The sequence below is a fragment of the Hypomesus nipponensis genome, chromosome 24, assembly GCF_054491055.1.
Source record: "Hypomesus nipponensis isolate SF chromosome 24, ASM5449105v1, whole genome shotgun sequence".
In the NCBI taxonomy this organism is placed as follows: Eukaryota; Metazoa; Chordata; class Actinopteri; order Osmeriformes; family Osmeridae; genus Hypomesus; species Hypomesus nipponensis.
In genome coordinates, this window is record NC_140384.1 from 5,199,491 (window position 1) to 5,221,303 (window position 21,813).

The 21,813-nt window shown below is 50.9% G+C and overlaps 1 protein-coding gene across 3 annotated transcripts in view; it reads left to right on the forward strand.

The window, feature by feature from the left end:
• The first annotated feature begins 247 nt into the window (after positions 1–247).
• Positions 248–21,813, forward strand: part of arb2a (ARB2 cotranscriptional regulator A) — a 132,599-nt gene continuing 111,033 nt past the window's right edge. The window contains exons 1-6 of one of the 3 annotated variants that reach the window (XM_084690817.1): positions 248–306; positions 989–1,123; positions 1,372–1,473; positions 4,449–4,549; positions 12,686–12,751; positions 14,241–14,432. In XM_084690817.1, coding sequence (XP_084546943.1) covers positions 1,024–1,123; positions 1,372–1,473; positions 4,449–4,549; positions 12,686–12,751; positions 14,241–14,432 — 561 coding nt within the window. In that variant the 5' untranslated portion in view covers positions 248–306; positions 989–1,023. Of the gene's footprint in view, positions 307–529; positions 1,124–1,371; positions 1,474–4,448; positions 4,550–12,685; positions 12,752–14,240; positions 14,433–21,813 lie in introns of those variants that run through there. The other 2 variants (XM_084690819.1, XM_084690818.1) reach the window with 2 other exon arrangements.

Consider the following 21,813-nt stretch of genomic DNA (forward strand, 5'->3'; position numbering starts at 1 on the left):
TAAATTTTCGGAATAAAGCCATGCATAACAAATGCTCAGAGCACATTGGGTATAACCTCTATGTAGTTAATATTAGTGTCTAATACGTCGATTAAAGGACTGAAATCTATTTTGTATTAATACAATGCTGGTGAGAACGTGTTTCATTATTGTCGATGTGGATAGTGTGTGACTGTGTCTTTAAAAATTCCTGATCGTCGGTTGTCTCAGTAACCCGGAAGCGTCCTGGCTTTCCGTATCACTACGATTCCTTCCTGTTTTATAAACAACAAGGAAGCAAAGGATACTGGACAGTCGATAGTAATGGTATGTGGTTAAAGCAAAAATGCATTATTCTAAATTAGGCTGTAGGTCTTGCACTTTCACTGTATATCATCTTTATCGACTCGTCTCATCAAAACATTTCGAGTTCCTTTACTTGTTGAGTGCATGCTCAAATTCCCTGATAATTATAAATACCATAGTTTGTGTTAATTACTTGTTAAATCACCATATTGAATAATACATGCATATTTACTTGGATTCCGGTGCTTGCAGTAGCAGCCTTTGTTGTGCAAGTTTAACAACACGTGTGCGTGACATACTTGCGTATGTTTAACAACAATGTTGCCGTGTCATACTCCTGCCGCCAAAACATCCTGTCTTATCCGAAATAATGTTGCTTGACTTATTCAATGTTTTTAAACATATATAACTAAGTTAGTTACAGCTTTGTTGAGAATTGCAATCAAATAAATAGATTTCTAAAGAAAGAAAGAAAGAAAGAAAGAAAGAAAGAAAGAAAGAAAGAAAGAAAGAAAGAAAGAAAGAAAAAAATATATATAGGTTATATATTATTTTATCATGAAGAGTCGACATTATGTAGGCTATCCCAGATGCTGAGACCCTGGCGTCCAGCAGTCCAACTGTTTTGTTAAAAACATATAATAACATGTCAATAAATATATTTAGCCTACCTTTTTAGTATTATGCATTTCACTTAATCTAGGCCAACCTACAGTGACACACAAGACCAGGAGACCCATGCTTACTCATCCTTGTGCGTTCCTGCCATTCATTCTGTGGATAACCATGGCCCAGGTTGCTGGCCAAGAAGATAAGGAGAAAACAACCGCCCTGAAAGGTAAGGAGTTTATTTTCAGTCCTCATAATTCTCCCACAGTATCAAACTTTGCTTTTTCTAAAACAGCTTTATTTCTCTTTTTCTTCTCTCTCTCTCTCTCTCTCTCTCTCTCTCTCTCTCTCTCTCTCTCTCTCTCTCTCTCTCTCTCTCTCCCTCTCCTCTCTCTCTCTCTCTCTCTCTCTCTCTCTCTCTCTCTCTCTCTCTCTCTCTCTCCCCCCCCCCCCCCCCCCATTGTGGCCTGGTCTCAGATCTGCTATCCAGGATCGACTTGGATGAACTGATGAAAAAAGACGAGCCCCCCCTCATCTTCCCCAAGACCCTGGAGGAGTTTGAGTACGCCTTCAACGAGCGTGAGTGTGACAACAGGCACTCGTGTTGCATACTATACCGTTATGTTGTTCACCAGTCCTCAAGGGTGACATTTAACCTCTGTAAGCCAATATTGTGATCACTGCTGCCTACAACTCAGATATAACACCAGTATTACGTTTCGAAGGCAAATTTCTCGGGTTTCATTCAAGACATCATACAGTTGGCTTTCGGTTTGACAGCTCCAGGAAACCATCTCCCCACAGTCCCTAGTCTGTGCCAGTACAGGTGGAGTGTCTGTGTTCCTGGCTCTTAGTATTCCCCAAACGTGGCCTCTCCTGTTGTGCTGCTTTCTGTCACCATCTCCCCTGTCTCTCCCCCGTCTCTCCCCCGGCGTCCCTGTGGCTGCATGAGGAGAGGACATGTTGTGTATTCCACAGCCTGTCAGTAACCTACTCAGCCTTGCACTGCGCCTGACGGAGCATTAGCATAGTCTCACCGTCTTTTAGGAACGGGTGGACAGGCCGGCACAGACTGCCGAGAGAGACAGAGAGAGAGAGAGAGAGAGAGAGAGAGAGAGAGAGAGAGAGAGAGAGAGAGAGAGAGAGAGAGAGAGAGAGAGAGAGAGAGAGAGGGAGGGAGAGGGAGAGGGAGAGGGAGAGGGAGAGGGAGAGGGAGAGGGAGAGGGAGAGAGAGGGGAGGGGAGGGGAGAGAGAGAGAGAGAGAGAGAGAGAGAGAGACTGGAGGAACTCTCTCTCTCTTTGTCCCTGTCTCTCTCTCTGTCCCTCTGTTTGTGAGGAATATCATTTCTATTAAAACTTCCCTCTTCCCCCCAGGCTCTGTCTGTAGCCAGCTCACCGCTGCCATGGCCGGAAGACATTTTTAGAGCACCACCCTGGTTAATTTTTTTTAATTTGACCATGTAATGAAGTGAAAATATAAGAGGCTGTGTACAATTGTTGCAGGTATCTTAATCACTAAAGATGATGGCTTCATCACAGTAGCCCTCCGGTTTTTCATTACTAGGAAATCCAAGGTTATGTACACCTAATTAAGCTCCTAAATTGAGAGCAGAATGCTAATTACAACGGAAAAGGGGAGAAAAGTTGAGAAAAACGTATTCCTCTGAGAGAATGTGTTGTTGAAGCGATGGAGCTGAACTCTCTCTCTCTCTCTCTCTCTCTCTCTCTCTCTCTCTCTCTCTCTCTCTCTCTCTCTCTCTCTCTCTCTCTCTCTCTCTCTCTCTCTCTCTCTCTCTCTCTCTGTCTCACGCACACCTTGCATGTAGAGTTTCATTAAGATCCCCTCTTCCTTCTGTTAGTCGCTACTGTTCCCAGGTCCTCCTCCGATCCCCTCTATGAATACATAATTGATTTCTCAAGGTACTTCTGTGTGGGTTCCTTTTCAAACCTGTGTTCCCCCTCTTCCCCCTCCCCCGCTCCATGCTTCAAGTTGTTTGGAAGCTCTTGCCAAAATATGTTGTCTAACAGCTACCCGCAAAAGCCAATGTTGTAAAACTCACCACATGAGGTAAGGTAAGATTAACGTGGCGATGAAGAAGATGCGATTGTGTCATTTTAAGGAGGAGAATAATAGTGCAATCTTCTCAAAACATGTTTCTCTGCTGTTGCTGTGTTGTAATTGAGGGAATATGAGACCCCAATGGCAGTTTGGGTTAAGTATGTGTACTTTGTACTTGTAAAAAAAAATAAAAAAAAATTGTATGCATTTTGCAGTCGTATGATAGAGGTCACAATTCAATTGAACACTGTTTAGCGTTTCATTATCTTGCTGTGTCAACTGTAGGATAGATGGCCTCATTCTGTAGGTCTATATTTGGAGGATTTAACAGAAATAGAGGTAATCTTAAATTGCTCTCCCTCCAAAGATTATGTTTTGCTTGTTGCTCATTTTGTCTTTATTAGTAAATTAACCCGGGCTGTGGATGTACCACGCACAGGTGTTGAAAAGTTCTCCCCACGGCTCTCGCCAAATTTGCATGAAATTTATTTTAGGTTAATATCCCTGTTTGTAAACTGTGGAAGATTTACTCTCCGGCTCAACTAATCGGTGCTGTTGCTTAGCCTCCCTGGGGTGGGAGTGGATGTCTGCGGCCGGTGGCTTGTGGCTGACGGTAGTGCCACCTGGCTGGGCACGGAGCTGAGCCTGGGGGGGGGGAGGTGGTGGGGGGTCGTCCACAGTGAAGGCCGCTTGGCTGCCACCCAAACCGCAGCCTCAAAGGGAGTGTGAGGAACAGTTGTGTTGGTCGCGGTGTCACCCCCCCCCCCCCCCCCCCGCCCCCTCTCCTCCACCCCGCATCCCCCAGCCTGTCCTCAGATCTGGGAAGAAATACAGAGGTAGGTGGAGAGAGAGAGCCAGAGAGAGAGAGAGAGAGAGAGAGCCAGAGATAAAAAAGACAGGGATGCAGAGCAGAAAGAAGGGGAGAGAGAGAGAGGGTGAGTTTCCGCCACACCAGCTGTCAGGGCCCCGCTCTGCCAGACGTCCCAGAAGGCCGTTGGAGTCGTGACTGGAAGAGTGCTGTGCGTCCACGGTCCTTGTACCTGCCAGATGGGGGGACGGCAGCCAAAGGGTTTTAATTGCATGAAGGGAGAGAGAGAGACGCAGGCAAGCCAAGCAGGGTCTCGGCTCACTCTGAACTCAAGGTCAAAGCTAGTTTGCTTCTTTTGACAGGCAGAACTACTTCAGCTTGTACAGATGGAGGCAGAGACCTAACAAGCACACGCTCTCTCTCCTCACCGTGGTTAGCCGTGCTCCCAACATTAGCCTCCCAGACAGTTTGAACAGGGTATTCTCTGGGTGGGCAAGTGGACGATTTGAGCCAGAGTTGAATGACTCACGAAAGCACAACAAACAACGGAGGCCCGTGAATGTGCTGTACAACTATACTGGAGGGTTTGAACAAGCAAATCTTGACCGTGTTTTCACTCTGTCTTTTCTTTTTCTTTTTGTCTGTCTGTCTCTCTGCCTGCCTGCCTGCCTTCCTGTGTGGTATCAGAGGGCCAGCTGAGACACATTAAGACCGGAGAGGCCTTTGTGTTCAACGCCAGGGAAGACCTCCACCGCTGGAACCAGAAGAGATACGAGGCCCTGGGAGAGGTATGCTGTAGTCCCTGCCTCGCTGCCTCCCACCCACCCACCCACCCACCCACCCACCCACCCACCACCACACTCCTCCTCCTCAGCTTTCAGAACACACACTGGCGCTCTGGAAATCAGTTTTGCACCCAGTGCTGGTCTCTTCAAAAGATATCCTTGCTCTAAAGTGTTTGATTTTTTGTTTGATTTTTTCACCATAACGTACCTTAAGTAGTTTATTAAAAAAGAGAAAGGGAATGATTTTGACTCAAGTAAACTATAAAAAAAAAATATTGTTATGAATTTATTAAGGGGAACACTTTAATGATGGATAGGATGTGTCTGTACTCTCAGAATTTTTTTCAATTGCAACAGCTATCACTTGATGTTTGGAAGCATGTCCTGTGTGTGTGTGGAGAGAGTTTGTAAAGACAAGGACTCTCAAGGATGTGCACCCGGGTTTAGAAACTTACCATGACAACCCAGTGATCAGAATGTGTCGGTGTCACGGTGCCACTCAGACCAAGGTGTCCTGATAATAGAGTCGTCTCATCTCTACCTCTACGTTCATCAGTTCATCCATCACTCTCCAACTACGTCTCAGGCCATGCAATATGCATAAGCTAATCAGACAAATGTTTTCTTTTGTAATCTTTCTTCATTTGCATCCCCCCGCTATTTGGCTTTAATTGTTCTGTTCATTCTTTGAAGTTCAAAGGCAAAGATTTGACTCTTTTGTGGGATTACCTGGGTGTTCTTTATGTCTAATCCAGGTAGGTCCTTTGAGAGCTACCCTTTGGTGAACGCTCCCTCTCTTTTGGCGGCGGATGTATCTCCGAACATCTAAAAGGCTGCGAGCAAACCTTCAGTAGCCAGCAGCCCAAAGAACACACGGGCGTTTTAACTTCCTGAACCTCCACATCAGAGGGGAACAACTCGTTTAGAGGGAAGGAGTTTTCATCAAGGAGGATGTATGCTAATTTGATTCTGAGGTGTAACAAAACAAAACAAAAAAGTCTCTCGTCTTTCGTAAAGAAGTCAGTTTGGGTTCTAGCCGTGCTAGTAAATACAAGGGTTGATCCGAGCTAAAGAGCTAAAGAGCTAAAGAGCGGAGCTAGACGGTTACTCGGTTAGCGTTGCTCTATTCCCAGACCAGTGGCAGAGTCTGCAGTCAGACAGAGTCACCCTACATCAGTAGGTTGGATCCTGTGTCACAACCCAACCCGGACTCGACCATGTCTTGTTCTCCTATTGGTTCTTGCCAGCGAGTTCTTGGACCAGAGGGGACCCTGTGTAGAAACGAATGAAACAACTTTGCGGCGGCGTCTAGCCATGCACCAACTCGGAGCCCGTGGTCATCTTTTGTATCCAGGTGGCTGTGATGTCCTTGTGCACCTGGTAAAGTGGTTTGCAGGGGAGCGAGGGACTTCCTCCCCCATCGCTCAGACCAGTCACTGCATCTTTTGAGGAGTGTTGCTGGATGGAAGTGCGGGAGCGCTTGAAGACAAGGTCAAGGTTCAATGGTGAGAGGGAGCTAAAGCCTCCGTCTGAGAGCCTCCTCTCTGTACGATGCCCTCCGCCGCATCCCCCCCTCCCCCCCCCGCCATGCCCTCAATCAGCCGTTCAAGAGGGCCCGCCTGTACCCACAATGCACTGTAAAGGCTGCGTGAGAGAGACAGGGGGGGGGGGTAAGGAGTCGAGGCCCCCTCGCCCGTCTGTCCCTGGACGCGGTGAAAGGCGCCCCTCCGCACCCTGTCAGTCTCTCTCTCCCTCTCTCTCTCACTCTCTCTCTCAACCGCTAGCTGTCTTCTTCTTTTTTTTCTTTCTTCTTCTTCTCCACATATATATTTTTTTTCCTTCGTTCGCGTCGACAAGCCGGTCTGTGGCGAGGAGCTCGGATGGCGTGTGCGGGGCGACGGCGGGCTGCATTGTCAGAGACATCACAGCACCAGATGTCCAATTTGCACTTCAGCCCCGTTTGAATGGAGGGACGAGGTGGAGGATGTCTTGGTGTAGGGGCGCGTGCGAAAGGGAAAGGCTCACAGCTGGGTTTGAATACCGGGGGGGGGGGGGGGGGGGGGAGGCGTGCACGTGATATGAGCGAGCTCCTGCTCTTCCTTAGCAGACGTTTTCTCGTAATTATCATGGGAATATGGAGATATTTCAGAAAGCGCTTTGATGATTCACTTTGCCTGGTTTGAGGACGACTAATGAACTGCGGCAGCCGTGCATACCTCCACCATTCCCGTCGCGCCCCTATCCCTGCTCGTGTGTGTGTGCGCGCTTGTGTGTGTGTGTGCGCGCGCTTGTGTGTGTGTGTGTGTGTGTGCGCCTACTTTCAGATAGTTGCGTTCACAGCGACTCGAGTGATTAAATCACAAAGTCTGAATACAACCCCCGAGCCCGGCTCCGCACTGTTAGGCTACAATGTAGTATGTGCGTGCGTGCGTGTGTGTGTGCGTGTGTGGCCAGAGGGAAATTGAAACCCTTCCTCATGCTCACTCTGCCGTTTACCCGCTCTCTCCGTGTTAACACGTCCCCCAATTGTCTTTAGTGGGTGTGTTGATACGAGTCAGTGTGCTTGGACACACACACACACACACACACACGTACACGCGACGGGATGAGGCGTCGTGGAGAGATGCGCACCTGAGCTCCGTCTCCTACACCTGGGAGGGGTTTATAGTCGGACAGTCGTACGCTTGTTTGTCTTCCTCGGTGGCATGTCTTCCTCTGTGACATGTCTTCCTCTGTGACATGTCTTCCTCTGTGACATGTCTTCCTCTGTGACATGTCTTCCTCTGTGACATGTCTTCCTCTGTGACATGTCTTCCGAGGGTGTCTGCCGGCTCGTGTTGGAAACACCCTGTTCTTTCAGTATCATGTGATGTGTGTGTGCACGTGTGTGTGTGTGTGTGGGAGTGTGAATGCGCGTGCATGCGTGCGAGTGTGCGCGCATGCGCGAGTGCGTATCTGGGAGTGTGAGAGAGTGTACGCGTGTGTGTGTGTGTGTGTGTGGGAGCAGGGTCACCTCAACCTGTGGAGGGCTCAGTGATCGTGTGATTGCTGCTGTAAGTGATAGTTTCCTCTGATGGGTGACCAGTACACCAGGCTAGGGCCGGACCCAGATGGAACAGTATTAAGCTGTTAATAAATTAGGGGTTTTCTATCCACTGCCTGCATCTGTGGAATCACACACACACACACACACACGTGCGCGCATGCACACACACACACACACTCACTCACAGATATACAATATTCTAATGAAGCAAACTCAGCCAGATGGCTGTATTATCAAGATTTTCCCTCCCCTTCCCTATCTCTTCCTTTCTCTCTTGCGCAGTCTCTCACACTCACTCAGTTGGCAGTGTGCGAACGGCTCTCTCTTTTGTACAGTCAACAGTCGGGTCTCAGAGGCAGCATCGGTGTCCGTGTGGACTGTGGCCCCTGTAGAGATGGTGGCTTCCCCCATGCTGAACAGACACACACACACACACACACATAGCACACTCAGTCCAATGGAGTCCTAGACCTCCTACTGTGACCCTTCAGTCATGGGCTGTTTTGCTCCCAGCAGAAAAGGATCTCCCTTCAAGAGAGGCAACAATTGGCAGCTGTCTCTCTTGATGTCTCCCCAGATGCCCCTAGTGCTGGAAGTCTGGAGGGGGGGGGGGGGGGAATGGAGGGACAGTGGGGGAAGGTGGGAGCGATGGACAGTTTGGGAGAATTTGACCTTCGCTGGTCTTTGTTGACACCTGCACTGGTCAATAGACGGCCCTTAAAGTAGAAAGAGACTTTCTGCTCAGAAAGAAAAGCTCTCTGTCTCTCTCTCACTCATCATCCCTCGCCCTTTCTACCCCTTCCCCTTTTACTGCCTAACTCTCACTCCCTCCCCTCTGTCTCCCTCTCGTTGTCGCTCTCTGGAGAGCTGTTCTCCCCCCCCCCCCCCCACCCACCCACCCACCCCCGACACAGCAGCAGCAGCACGCAGCCCTTCTGGGAGTCGCTGCCTGCGAGCGCGCTCCCTGCGTCTTTGTTCCCCCCCCCCCCTTCCACTCAGCAGACTTACTGACTGCATGCAAACAACAATGGGCCCTATTTTAATTCTCTGCCTGTTGTCGTACAAGGCAGCCTTTAAATAAACACCGTCCTCATCTCCTCTTGTGCTCTCTCTCTCTCTCTCTCTCTATCTCTCTCTCTCTCTCTCTCTCTCTCTCTCTCTCTCTCTCTCTCTCTCTCTCTCTCTCTCTCTCTCTCTCTCTCTCGTTGTTGGCTTTGCTCAGCCGCCCGTGTTGCGGCAGGCTTGCGAGGAGGGATTTAGTGTCCCCCCCACTCTCTATTCCCAGGCTGGAGAGAGGCTTCTTCTGTGGGTGCTGTCGCTGATGGAGCAGAGCCTAAACTTTCATTATGGATACGGCTTTGATCTCGCCGCCCCGCTCGTATATATGGCTGAGTGGCTTCCAGAGAGGGAGCTGTGCCCGGCCAACTGTCAGTGTGTATGTGTGTGTGTGTGTGTGTGTGTGAGGGCAGGTCTGTCTTTCACGCACCTGGTCAAGCTACTTGCATGCTTGCAGTGCGGTGGTCATTGCAAAGCTTACACTTTCATCCACCCCCTGACCCCCCCCCCCCCCCCCCACAGTCCCCCCCCCCCCCTCCTCCATGTCCGGTAGATCATCTCCTTATCGCCCCGAGAACGGTCAGCCTGACCAAGCATGACCGCAGTAATCAGAGAGTATTACACACACGCACACGCAGACACACACACGCACAAAACACTCAATGTGGGAGGTCTTGATCTCTCTCCTCTCTCTCTCTCTCTCTCTCTCTTTCTCTCTCTTTCTCTCTCTCACTCTCTATCTCTCTTTCTTCCTCTCTCTCTTTCTCTCTTCCTTTCCAATGGGGGGCCTCCCCATATTTATTTGACCGCCAGTGGGGTTTACAAATAGACTTACCGTCACATAGGTCTTCATTAATACCTTTTAGCCAATGAGTCAATGCAGGATGGGGGTGATAGAGAGGGGAGATGTGTGTGTTCCGGGGATGTTGTTCCTGGGGAGGGCGGGGGGGAGAGAGGTCAGGTGGGATAACATTGGGCCACCCAGTCTCACGCACCGGTCAAGGCCAGCTATTCCTCCGTCTCTCTCCCCCGCACTCCCTTCATCTCTCTCAGCTGTCCCCGATGTGGGCTTTGGCAAAAACCAGAAGACTCCTCTGGATTACCTCTGTCTCCTCTGTCCCCCCCACCCCCCCCCCCCCCCGCCCTCCGTCCCTGCCTCTGAGCCCTTCCTTCCTCCCTGATCCCAGCTCTCTCCTTGGTTGCCTCACCACAACTCTTCCTCCCTAAACAAACCCCGGCGTCGTCCTCCAGACTCGAGGGGGCTCATCCCATCGTCACAGCAGCAGCAGCAGTAGGAGGCGGCGGCTTCGCAGGATTAGGATGCGCCCCCCCGTGTTAGCCTCGGGGCTATCTCCCATCGCCAGGCTGTGCTCTGCTCCGGGGGCCCGTCTCAATAGTGCTCGCTGGCTCCCTCCGGCCCCCTCGTGTTCTCTCCACTCCTGACAGTGTAGCCACTTAGCACTCCTTACCTGCAGGGCCCTGCCATTCTGCTGCTAATAACGCTGTGTTAATTATGTGACAAGAAAAGGCTTCTCTTATTACACTGATCTGCTGCGGAGATGGCAGCAAGAGGCCCATGCAGAGAAGGGAGTGAGTGTGTGTCTCTGTGTGTGTGTGTGTGTGTGTGTGTATCTGATCCAGCGAGTTTGCTGTTGTGTGATACTGTGGTTCATTGGACCTGAGGTGGGTTTAAACCCAGGCCTGCGGCGGTACTGATCTCAGACCAGCACTTCCTCATGTGAATCTAATCCTCTTGCTCCTCTGACATGACCCCAGGTCTGCAAGTCTGAACAATGACTGCTTCTGTGGACCATCTGACTGTCCATATGGAGAGCGCGCACACACACACACACACACTAAAACATACACTTATTAAGAAATGGCTGGTTTTCTTGCAGGCTAAATTAAACTCGTACTGGTCCACTCTCGGCCCACCCACCGTTCCCCCATCGCTCCCTCCTCCTTACGCTCCTTCCTTCCTTCCCTCCATCCATACCCCCTCTCCCGCCCTCCTTCGCTCCCTCCCTCCCTCCTGTCTCTCCCCATATCACATGGTCTCAAGGCCACCTGAGGCGCTGAACAAATAATGTAGCGCAAATGAAATTTCCTGCGAGGCTTATTGATGTCATTAAACACTAGCATATTGAGCCCCGGAATCATTTTCGTCTTCATCAAGCCGGCCTGACATTTTAGCGAATTAGCTGACGTGAGGCGGCCTATATCTCTTAGCCTTCCTCGCGTTTCTCATTCACAGGTTCAAATGGTAAAATCCTTCATCTCGTTCCCTCTGTCCCCTAACCTGCGATTGGTTCTCCAGGGCTAATATCCCCATTGCATCGTTTTGTTCATAATGTATTTTTGATGCATAATCAACTTAGCAATGAGTTTCTTTTGGCCTTGAAAGAGCGTGCCATTATTACACACATTATTAACTTTCCCCTTTTGACTTGTCTTGAAGGAAGCGAAAGACCTCCCACTAACGTAGCGTTTTCTAATTTCCTAATTTCCACTTGTATTAACCACGGTAATGCCATACCAAATAAATAAACAGCTTTCCGTTTACATCCATGACCTATCAGGATACGCTGTCTGGTAAGCTCGCTAGCTAGACCGTGCTGGTTAGATCGCTAGCTAGCCCGTGCTGGTTAGCTCGCTAGCTAGCCCGTGCTGGTTAGCTCGCTAGCTAGCCCGTGCTGGTTAGCTCGCTAGCTAGCCTGTCTGCTAGCTGCCCCTGGCCCTCCACATCCCTTCCATGTCTGACACATGCGAGACCGTGTCAGCTAGGTGACCGGAGTGTGACCAGGGATGGTGAGCTGCCAGTCTGTATCCCAGGCTGACCCTGGTAGACAGCGCGGCGCTAACACAAACGCGCGGACAGGCAGTTCTTTCTAGCTGTCCCTGAGATCTTTCTCTACGCCCCCCCCCCCCCACACACACACACACGGTAGACGATAAATACCACAACAAAGCAATCCCCTCATTTCTGTTTCTTTAGCTCGTCAACCCTCGCCAAGTCACGTATAACCAAACAACCATCTCTCCCCTCGCTTCCACGCTAGTGGGCCTACACACCTTATGTTGTCAGCAGGAATAGGAGGAGGGAGTGAGGGGACAGGGATAGGAGGAGGGAGTGAGGGGACAGGGACAGGAGGAGGGAGTGAGGGGACAGGGATAGGAGGAGGGAGTGAGGGGACAGGGACAGGAGGAGGGAGTGAGGGGACAGGGATAGGAGGAGGGAGTGAGGGGACAGGGATAGGAGGAGGGAGTGAGGGGACAGGGACAGGAGGAGGGAGTGAGGGGACAGGGACAGGAGGAGGGAGTGAGGGGACAGGGATAGGAGGAGGGAGTGAGGGGACAGGGATAGGAGGAGGGAGTGAGGGGACAGGGATAGGAGGAGGGAGTGAGGGGACAGGGATAGGAGGAGGGAGTGAGGGGACAGGGATAGGAGGAGGGAGTGAGGGGACAGGGACAGGAGGAGGGAGTGAGGGGACAGGGATAGGAGGAAAAAAAAAGGAAAACTGTTGATGTCATTGAACCGTGAAGAGTTTGTCCTGGGGTTGGAACAACTCTGTACACAAGTTCCTTAGCGTTGCGGCCGGGGGGATAAACATACCTTACATCAGCTATCCCTACCCAGACTGGAGATTTCCTCCCTGGGCTTTCAGAACACTCCCCGCTCCTGATTCAGGAACGCGGCACACTCCAGACACTTTCAATTAGCTCTCCTTCCCTTTCTCTTTCCCTCTCCCTGCTTTTCTCTCTCACACATACCCATGCACACTTAAAGAAACACTCCTACACATGCACCCCCCCGCACACACATACACACACACACACACCTCTGAATACAAAATACAAGCCAAATGAACAGGCCGCACTGCATCTAGTACAGTGCATATGTGTGCAACAGGAGTGTATAGTATATGATCTGCTCACACGATCAGGTTTGTGTTCCATTAACCTTCCATGTCACCCATTGTTGTCTTAAGTTCACATTATCAATAAAGTTGTGTCTGTTGTTTGTCTGTTTGTTTCAGATCATCACCCAGTATGTGTATGAGCTTCTGGAGACCAGGTGCAACATGACGAGAGAAGTCGTCCCGGTAAGACAGGCTGAGCCCCAAACCCTTCTGGCCTTTGATTTGTTTCCTGGAAGATTAAAGGGGGTATTAATGTGAACATGGATGTAAATGTGCTGGGCTTCGACGTGTCATTATGATTTCCTGTGTCCCCCGGAATAAGCTCTCCCAGCTTTCTCTCTCCTGCTCTCTCTCTCTCTCTCTCTCTCTCTCTCTCTCTCTCTCTCTCTCTCTCTCTCTCTCTCTCTCTCTCTCTCTCTCTCTCTCCCTCTACCTCTCTCTCTCTCTCTCTCTCTCTCTCTCTCCCTCTACCTCTCTCTCTCTCTCCCTCTACCTCTCTCTCTCTCTCTCTCCCTCTACCTCTCTCTCTCTCTCTCTCCCTCTACCTCTCTCTCTCTCTCTCTCTCTCCTTCTCACACTCTCTCTCTCCTCCTTTTTGCTGAAGTGTCTTCTCAACAAATGAACTGTATTGTGACACGCCAGTCCCAAAGTCAGAAGGAGCCAGTTGTCTAATCTGTTTCTGCATTGAGACGGGATGGGGGGGGGGGCGACACTTTGCACGCTGTCAGGAGTTGTTCTCACCCTCCACACTCACCTCGTCCCGGCGCCGAACGCAAACTCGATCTCCATTATTTCCTCCCTATTTCTTCTTCTTCTTCTTCATCCCTCTCTCTGGGCGCGCTCATATTTCAGGCGGTGTTTATTGGGATGTTAGGGGTGGTGTTGTATCGGTGGACGGAGGAGCGCAGCACTAACAGCGACCATAAATCACCCTGCCTGGGACGGAGAGTTGTATTAGCCCCCTGCTCTCTCACTGCTTTATCTGTCTCCTGTATTTAGCTCATTATTCCCGTGGAAAATTGTTCTTTTCTGCTTTGTGTGGGTGCACTCCTGCTTGTGTGTGTGTGTGTGTGTGTGAGAAATATTGTGGAAGTGAGAAAGAGAGAAATGGTGTGTGTGAGAGAGCCGGTGTGTGTGTGTGTGAGAGAGAAATACTGTGTGTGTGAGAGAGAGAGAAATACTGTGTGTGTGTGTGTGAGAGATTGTGTGTGTGTGGTAGCGGCGGGTCCGTCCACCTGCATCGGGTTGAACTTGTGACCGCAGATTTTAAGCAGATTATCCAGAGCCAAGTATAGAAAGAGGGAATGAGAGCGAGAAAGAGAAGAAAGGGGGAGATTTTCGCCCCCATTCACTTTTCTTTGTCTGCTTGGATTACGTTTTTTTGTGCAGCTGCCACCCATGGCTTTAATGGACAGTGTGTGTCTGTTGAGAGATTCCTTAAGGCATACTGGGAGAAACACATGGAGACACACGCACACAAACACAACCCAAGTCCAACTACACCAAAAAAACTCCAGTGAAAAATACACCTACAACCCAACAGTACCTAAAAACCTCGTTTACAAACGACCTCGATCTTCCCTTAACATCCTAAACACGTGTCATGACTACCACGGCAGGATGTGTGCAGTGGGTGATCTGCTCTCCACCTTACCGGTGTGTTCTGGTCCAGGTGGATGCCAGTGAGGATGAGCCCAAGAGTTTCATCTACCTGAGCCCAGACGCTCTGTCGAACCGGGCCAAGCTGCTGGTGCTGATCCACGGGAACGGGGTGGTGCGGGCCGGCCAGTGGGCCCGCCGCCTCATCATCAACGAAGACCTGGACTCGGGGACGCAGATCCCCTTCATCACCCGCGCCATGGAGGTAAGGAGACCTGGGAGGAGGGAGGTTTAGAGGGGGAGGGAGGCTTGGAGGGGGAGGGAGGCTGGGAGGGGGAGGGAGGCTTTGAGGGTGAGGGAGGCCTGGAGGGGGAGGGAGGCTGGGAGGGGGAGGGAGGTCGGTGGGGGTAGGGGGGGCTGGGGGCTGGGAGGGGTCGACCTGTAGGGGGCGCTCTGGTCACCGCTCTCCTGCAGAGGTTTGCATGTACACAGGAGTTCTATATATATTTTTTTCTCTCTCTCTCTCTCTATCTCCCCCTCCCTCTTTCTTTTGTTCTCTCTCTCTCTCTCTCTCTCTCTCTCTGGGTCTCTCGTTCCCTCTCCCTCTCTCCCCCCCCTCTGTCTGATCTCTCCTCTCAGTGTAGAGTCATAGCTGCAGGTCAGACCCCGGGTCTCTGGGTTCCTGATTATCACTGCTCTGCTCTGCTCTGCCCTGCACACACACACACACACACACACACACACACACATACACACACACACACACAAACACACACACACACATACACACATCCCCTCCCCCTTGCATTGTCTCTGTGTATGCTTGGAAGGGCTCCCACCCCCTGTAGGGGCGGTACCCCAGATACCAGGACCTTAGCAGGTGAGGGGGGGGGGGGGGGGGGAGCTATTCCTGGTGTTGTAGTCTTACTCCTACTGCTTTGTTCTACATGACGGAAACGAAGGAAGGCTCCACGTGCCTTAGCGGGGAGACCAGGAGGTCTGAGGAAGTGTGTCAGGAAGAAGCTCCCAGAGTCCTCCCCTCCCCGCTGGTCTCTCCTCTGAGGGGATCTCGCTGCTGATGTGTCTCTGGAGCGCGTTGGCCTCCTTGCTAAGAGGCCCGACACTCTGCCTCTCCGGGCCTCGTCTGTAGCATGGAGGCTCTCGGGATCTCCGCTCTGTGTGTGTGTGTGTGTGTGAGAGAGAGGGTGTGTGAGACGGTGGGAACGCACATGTAAACCTTAACTTAGATTTTCCTTTCTTGTGTCTGTTGCTTCCTGTGTGGTTTGTGTGTGTGTGTGTGTGTGTGTTTGTGTTAACGTGCTGGAAGCACCACACACTGTCGAGGGATTTTCATCCTCATCTCACTGCTCATTTGTCAAGCTGGCCACGGCTACCTGGGTAATTTCATCGGCCCGCCGTTCAAATTGACTTAGGGGAGATCCTACGTTCCCTCCCTCCCTCTCTCTCTCCCTTTCTCTCTCTCCCTCTCTCCCTCTACATCTCCCTCTCTCTCTCCCTCACTCCCTCTATCCCTCCCCCCTCTCTCTCTCTCTCTCTCTCTCTCTCTCTCTCTCTCTCTCTCTCTCTCTCTCTCTCTCTCTCTCCCTCACTCCCTCTATCTAATCTAAATGTCATAAAGACTAGCGCTAACGTATCTGCCGGCTGACGCCACAGCGGGTTGGAGACGTGAGAAATGTGCGTGCCGACGAACGTGCGTGTGTGCGCGCAGGAGAGAGAGTGTGATTTGTGCGTTTGTAACAGTAAGTCTGGCTATTATTACATTTGCTGTGGAGTTGTGTTCCTCAGAGCCAAAGTGACAGACGAGATACAGAGAATCGTGCGAGGAGCGGTGACCATTCATCATGGTAAACAAGGCAGCATATCCTTACGCCCGACACATCATCATGTTGGCATTTACAGGAAGGCCCGACTGTGACTAGCTGGGCAAACCGACACACACACACACACACACACACACATATCCACACACACACACACACATATCCACACACACACACACACATATCCACACACTGGCTAACAGTGGAGTGTACTTAGACCTGACTGCCTGGTTATGACTGGATTCCCAAGGTTGGGGTGGCTGGAGAATGTTCTAGTGTGCTCCGGAGTGAAGGCCTTAGGGACAGGGTTGTGACCTCTACAGGGGAGATCACTGCAGAGGTGAAGGTCATGGAGTGTGTGATAGATTCATACCTGTATGGTTTGATAGAGATAGAAGGAGCACACACTCTTAAGGAACACACACACACACACACATACACACAGTTATTTTGCCGATTGAGGAGGTGTACTGTCTTCGAAATCCCACTTTAAGATTCCTACCCATGCTCCTTTGCAACTAAGCTCAGCCACTTCAGCTGTCCAATGGGATCCCGCCTGCCAATCCGGGAATTGTGGGAAAAAGCTGATAGCTCTGGCTAATCAGACCCCAGACACTCCCAACCTAACACACACACACACACACAGGGTGAATCAGAGGGCTGACCATCCCTCCGACGATCCCTCTGACTCAGTAACACACTCATCACCCACCCTCCACCTACAGTATATCACAGATACACGAATAGCCTCAGTTTAACCCAAGTCCATGATACCCGCCCCCGCTTCGCTCCCTCATTCCCCTCTCTCTCTCTCTCTCTCTCTCTCTCTCTCTCTCTCTCTCTCTCTCTCTCTCTCTCTCTGTCTCTCTCTCTCTCTCTCTCTCTCTCTCTCTCTCGCATGTATTGCTGTAACACACACACACACACTTGGTTGCAGTGGGGGCCTGGGATCTGTGAACTGGGAGTGGTGTCGAGGTGTGGGCAGAGGAGGTGGCAGGGAGCGGTGTGTGTGTGTGTGTGTGTGTGGCGGGGGTGGGGTGGGGGTTGCTATTCCCAGAGCCAAGCTGCAGAGTGACAGGTGAGGGGAGTCCGCTCCATCACCAACCCCAGCAGCAGCACAGCCAGACGGGAGAGAGGGAGACGGAGGTAGGGAGGGATTAGGCGGGAGAGAAAGGAGGACCAGGAAATGTTGGGTTTAGTGAGGAAGGATGTGGGCGAGGGGTGAGAGGGGGGAGAAGGGACGCTGAGAAGGAGAGGGAGGCGGAGGAGCGCAATGAGAGACAGAGAGAGAGAGAGAGAGAGAGGAGGAGAGGGGGAGAGAGGGGAGGGCGGAGTGGAGAGACAAAGAAGAGAGAGGAGGGGGAGAGAGATCGTTGGGGGGGGTTGCGGGAGGGGGAGGGAGGGAGGGAGGCGGCAGAAGGCAAGCGCCTGACAGCTCCACTACTGGGAGAGGCCCTCTTAATGACAGCTTATTCCTTCATGATTTCAATTCTTGACAGTCGACAGGTCTGCTTGTTGCATCATGGCAGCTATATCATTACCTTCTTGCCCTGCCAAGACAGGATCCTGAAACGAGAGAGGCAGGAGCAGAAGAGAGAGGGAGACGGAGGAGAGGAGAGACGGAGAGACAGAGGGAGAGAGAGAGAGAGGGGGGGGGGGGAGAGAAGGATACGAGTGGTGGCGAGAGGTGAGGGGAAAGAAGGGAGAGCGGATGGAGGACGAGGGAGGATAGAGGGGGGCGGGGGGTGGTGTTGGTTGCTTGTCAGTTTGTTCAGCTATCCTGAGCTACTGTTTGAACGAGTGGGTTCGGGCTCAGTGTGTGTTATTTAAGGTACCTGCAGTCAACAACTGTTGTCTTAGCTGAGCAGAAAGGTGATGTGTGTGTGTGTGTGTGTTTCTCTGTAACCAAGGTAGAGGGTATGCTGGTATGTATGGAAGCTCATCTGTAAAGTCTTGGAGAGGGTACTGTAGGCACTAGGCAGTGTGGAAACAGAGGCTTGACAAGAGTGCTGAAACTAACTCTGTTAGAATCCTCTCTCTCTCTCTCTCTCTCTCTCTCTCTCTCTCTCTCTCTCTCTCTCTCTCTCTCTCTCTCTCTCTCTATCGCTCTCTCTCTCTCTCTCTCTCTCTCTCTCTCTCTCTCTCTCTCTCTCTATCGCTCTCTCTCTCTCTCTCTCTCTCTCTCTCTCTCTCTCTCTCTGTGTCTCTCTCTCTGTGTCTCTCTCTCTGTGTCTCTCTCTGTGTCTCTCTCTGTGTCTCTCTCTCTCTCTCTCTCTCTCTCTCTCTCTCTCTCTCTGTGTCTGTATCTCTCTTTGTCTCTCTGTCTCTCTTCCTCTTCTCTCATTTTGCAACTTTTTTGCTCACACAGTGCTTCCCCATTCCCCTTTCCTCCAGTTCAATCTTCAACACTCCTGCTTGCTTTGTTCCCCATGTTTGCCTTTGAATGTTTCTTTGACCCACACCTTTGCCCCCTTGTGTTTACACCTTTCCCCCAACAAACACACACTCTGTCTCACACACGCACGCACATTGGCCCGTGTAAAAAAGAAAAAAAGATTTCATTAGAAATTGTCTTTAATAAAAAATAAGATCCATGCCCCTTGACACCTCCTCCTCCCCTTCTACCCTCCTCCCCCTTTCACCCCCATCCCTCCCCCCTCTTGTTAGGCGGTTATGCTCGGCACTGGAGACTCGCTGGAGAGAGAGAAGAGGGGGTGTGGTGTTTTCAAAAGTGTGTCAAAAGCCTAGGGGGTTGGATATGCCCAGAATTTCAATGGGAGCCTGAAAGGGGCAGGCAAGCAGGCAAACTCAAACACAGGAATCTTGTTTAATTTCTGTCATGTTGCTCTTTTTTTATCCGGATTGATGTCTTTTTCACTAGTCTCTTCCTTCCTCTCTTCCTCTGTTGCTTTGCGGGGCCGTGTGCTATCGACGGTGTCTCTCGCTCCCCCCCCCACCCCCTCTCTCTCTCTCTATCTCTCTCTCTCTCTCTCTCTCTCTCTCTTCTTTCTCCCTCTCTTCCTTCCCTCCCCACTGTTTCTCATCAGTTCCCCTCCTATCTCCCCCCAGCAGAGATATTTCTGCGTGTGTGCGTGAGAGTTTGCCTGTTTGTCTTTTTTTGTTTTTTTTGTGTGTGATGTGGTGATCAGGGTTGGAGCTAGTCTATAGCGTTAGAGTGTGTGTGTGTGTGTTCTGTGCTGTCGACAGGATGGAGGAGGCTCAGAGGGCAAACAGGCAGACAGACAAACCCGCGTGTGTGTGTGTGTTTTGTAGCTGCAGGACAGGTGTGTGAGGGTCAGGAGAAGCGCTGGGCAGGCCTGGCCTTGTAATTGAGGCCCAGCGTGGATCACACACCTCCAGGTACAACCTCCGGAGCGTCCTGGAGTTCAGATCAATGCACTTGACACCTTCAAAGGCAGCCGAGGCTGGGACTTGCTCTGGGGTTAAACCTCTTTTAAATAGCCTCCCGCGGGAAGGCAGCTGTCAATAAAACGCCATAATTACCAGGCAAGGCCCCGGCAAGAGCACTGCTGCACAGGCCAAATTAAAAATTGATCAGAAGGGGGAGAAAACATTATTTTGTGGTGGTATTCCCTGTCTTAAAACAGCGCCGTGTGTAGAATCTCAGAATCTCTCTCTCTCTCTCTCTCTCTCTCTCTCTCTCTCTCTCTCTCTCTCTCTCTCTCTCTCTCTCTCTCTCTCTTCTCTCTCTCTCTCTCTCTCTCTCTCTTTCGCTCTCTCTCTTTCGCTCTCTCTCTTTCGCTCGCTCTCTCTCTCTCTCTCTCTCTCTTTCGCTCTCTCTCTCTCTCTCTCTCTCTCTCTTTATCTATCTCTCTTTCTTTTTCTCTCTCTCTCCGTCTCTGTAGATTAACAATGCAGCTCCACACTCATCGTAAAAGCATTTATTTCCAAATTAAGTGTGCGTGTGTGTGTATCTGTGTGTATCTGTGTCTGTGTCAAGGTATTGATGTGTGTGAGAGGGTGGGGGTGAGTGTGTACATACTGTATGTTTGGTGTTTGGAGCTGATTATTATGTAGCGCTGCAGGTGACGTGTGTGTGTGTGTGTTTACCCCCCTCCCGGCGCTGCTATTGATTGTGGTCTCATTTAGTCTCTCTTCTCAGGCAGCCTTTATTTTCTAGTCAGGAAAGGATAAGGAGTCTCTCATCCTTTTCTTTATGAAAACAAACAACATGTGCTTCCAGGAAACAGACGCGTGCGACGAGGACACACAGAGCTCCTGAAGTGATGCTGACAGACGCACCCCCATCACACACTGTGGCGTGCGTTCCAAGACGCACCATCGCTTCCTGCTTCGTGGGTGCGCACATGGCGCACACACACACACACACACACACACATGTGGCTGTTCAAACTGTACTAGGACATTAAATAGGGAGAGTGCTGCATAAGCTTGTGCTGTCTTGGCCACCTGGAGTAGCCTTGCTTGCATGAGAGAGTTAGAGAGAGAGAGAGAGAGAGAGAGAGAGAGAGAGAGAGAGAGAGAGAGAGAGAGAGAGAGAGAGAGACAGAGAGAGAGAGAGAGAGAGAGAGAGAGAGAGAGAGAGAGAGAGAGAGAGAGAGAGAGAGAGAGACAGAGACAGAGACAGAGACAGAGACAGAGAGAGAGAGAGAGAGAGAGAGAGAGAGAGAGAGAGAGAGAGAGAGAGAGAGAGAGAGAGAGAGAGAGAGAGAGAGAGAGAGAGAGAGAGAGAGACAGAGACAGAGACAGAGAGAGAGAGAGAGAGAGAGAGAGAGAGAGAGAGAGAGAGAGAGAGAGAGAGGGTGGATGGATTAAGAGGAGAGAGGGGGAAAAAGAAAAGAACAACTTTCATCTAAATAGTGAAACATCATGAGAGATTATGCGTTTATTAGCCTCCATTTTGGTAATTGGATTTTTTTTCTCTCTTTCTTTTCAATTTGAAATTATACAAATTATACAATCAGAAACAGTGTGTGTGTGTGCGAGAGAGAAAGAGACAGAGAGAATGTGTGTGGTGGGTAGTAGGTTGTTTACAGCCACGGGCTGTGTGTGTGTGTCCCTGTGGGACTGTGTTGTTTAGTCTCTCTTCCAGAGGCCCTAAGGCACAGTGTGGTGGATTCTTGCTAACCGTCTCCCGGGGAATTGTCCCAGCAAAGCTAAATGTACAGTCCAGCTAACACACAGCACCCAACTCCTCCACCATGCAGCTAGCACACAGCCCTTCATATATCTACCCACCTCCACCATGCAGCTAGCACATAGCCCTTCATCTATCTACCCACCTCCACCATGCAGCTAGCACACAGCCCTTCATATATCTACCCACCTCCACCATGCAGCTAGCACATAGCCCTTCATCTATCTACCCACCTCCACCATGCAGCTAGCACACAGCCCTTCATATATCTACCCACCTCCACCATGCAGCTAGCACATAGCCCTTCATCTATCTACCCACCTCCACCATGCAGCTAGCACACAGCCCTTCATATATCTACCCACCTCCACCATGCAGCTAGCACATAGCCCTTCATCTATCTACCCACCTCCACCATGCAGCTAGCACACAGCCCTTCATATATCTACCCACCTCCACCATGCAGCTAGCACACAGCCCTTCATATATCTACCCACCTCCACCATGCAGCTAGCACACAGCCCTTCATCTATCTACCCACCTCCACCATGCAGCTAGCACATAGCCCTTCATCTATCTACCCACCTCCACCATGCAGCTAGCACATAGCCCTTCATCTATCTACCCACCTCCACCATGCAGCTAGCACATAGCCCTTCATCTATCTACCCACCTCCACCATGCAG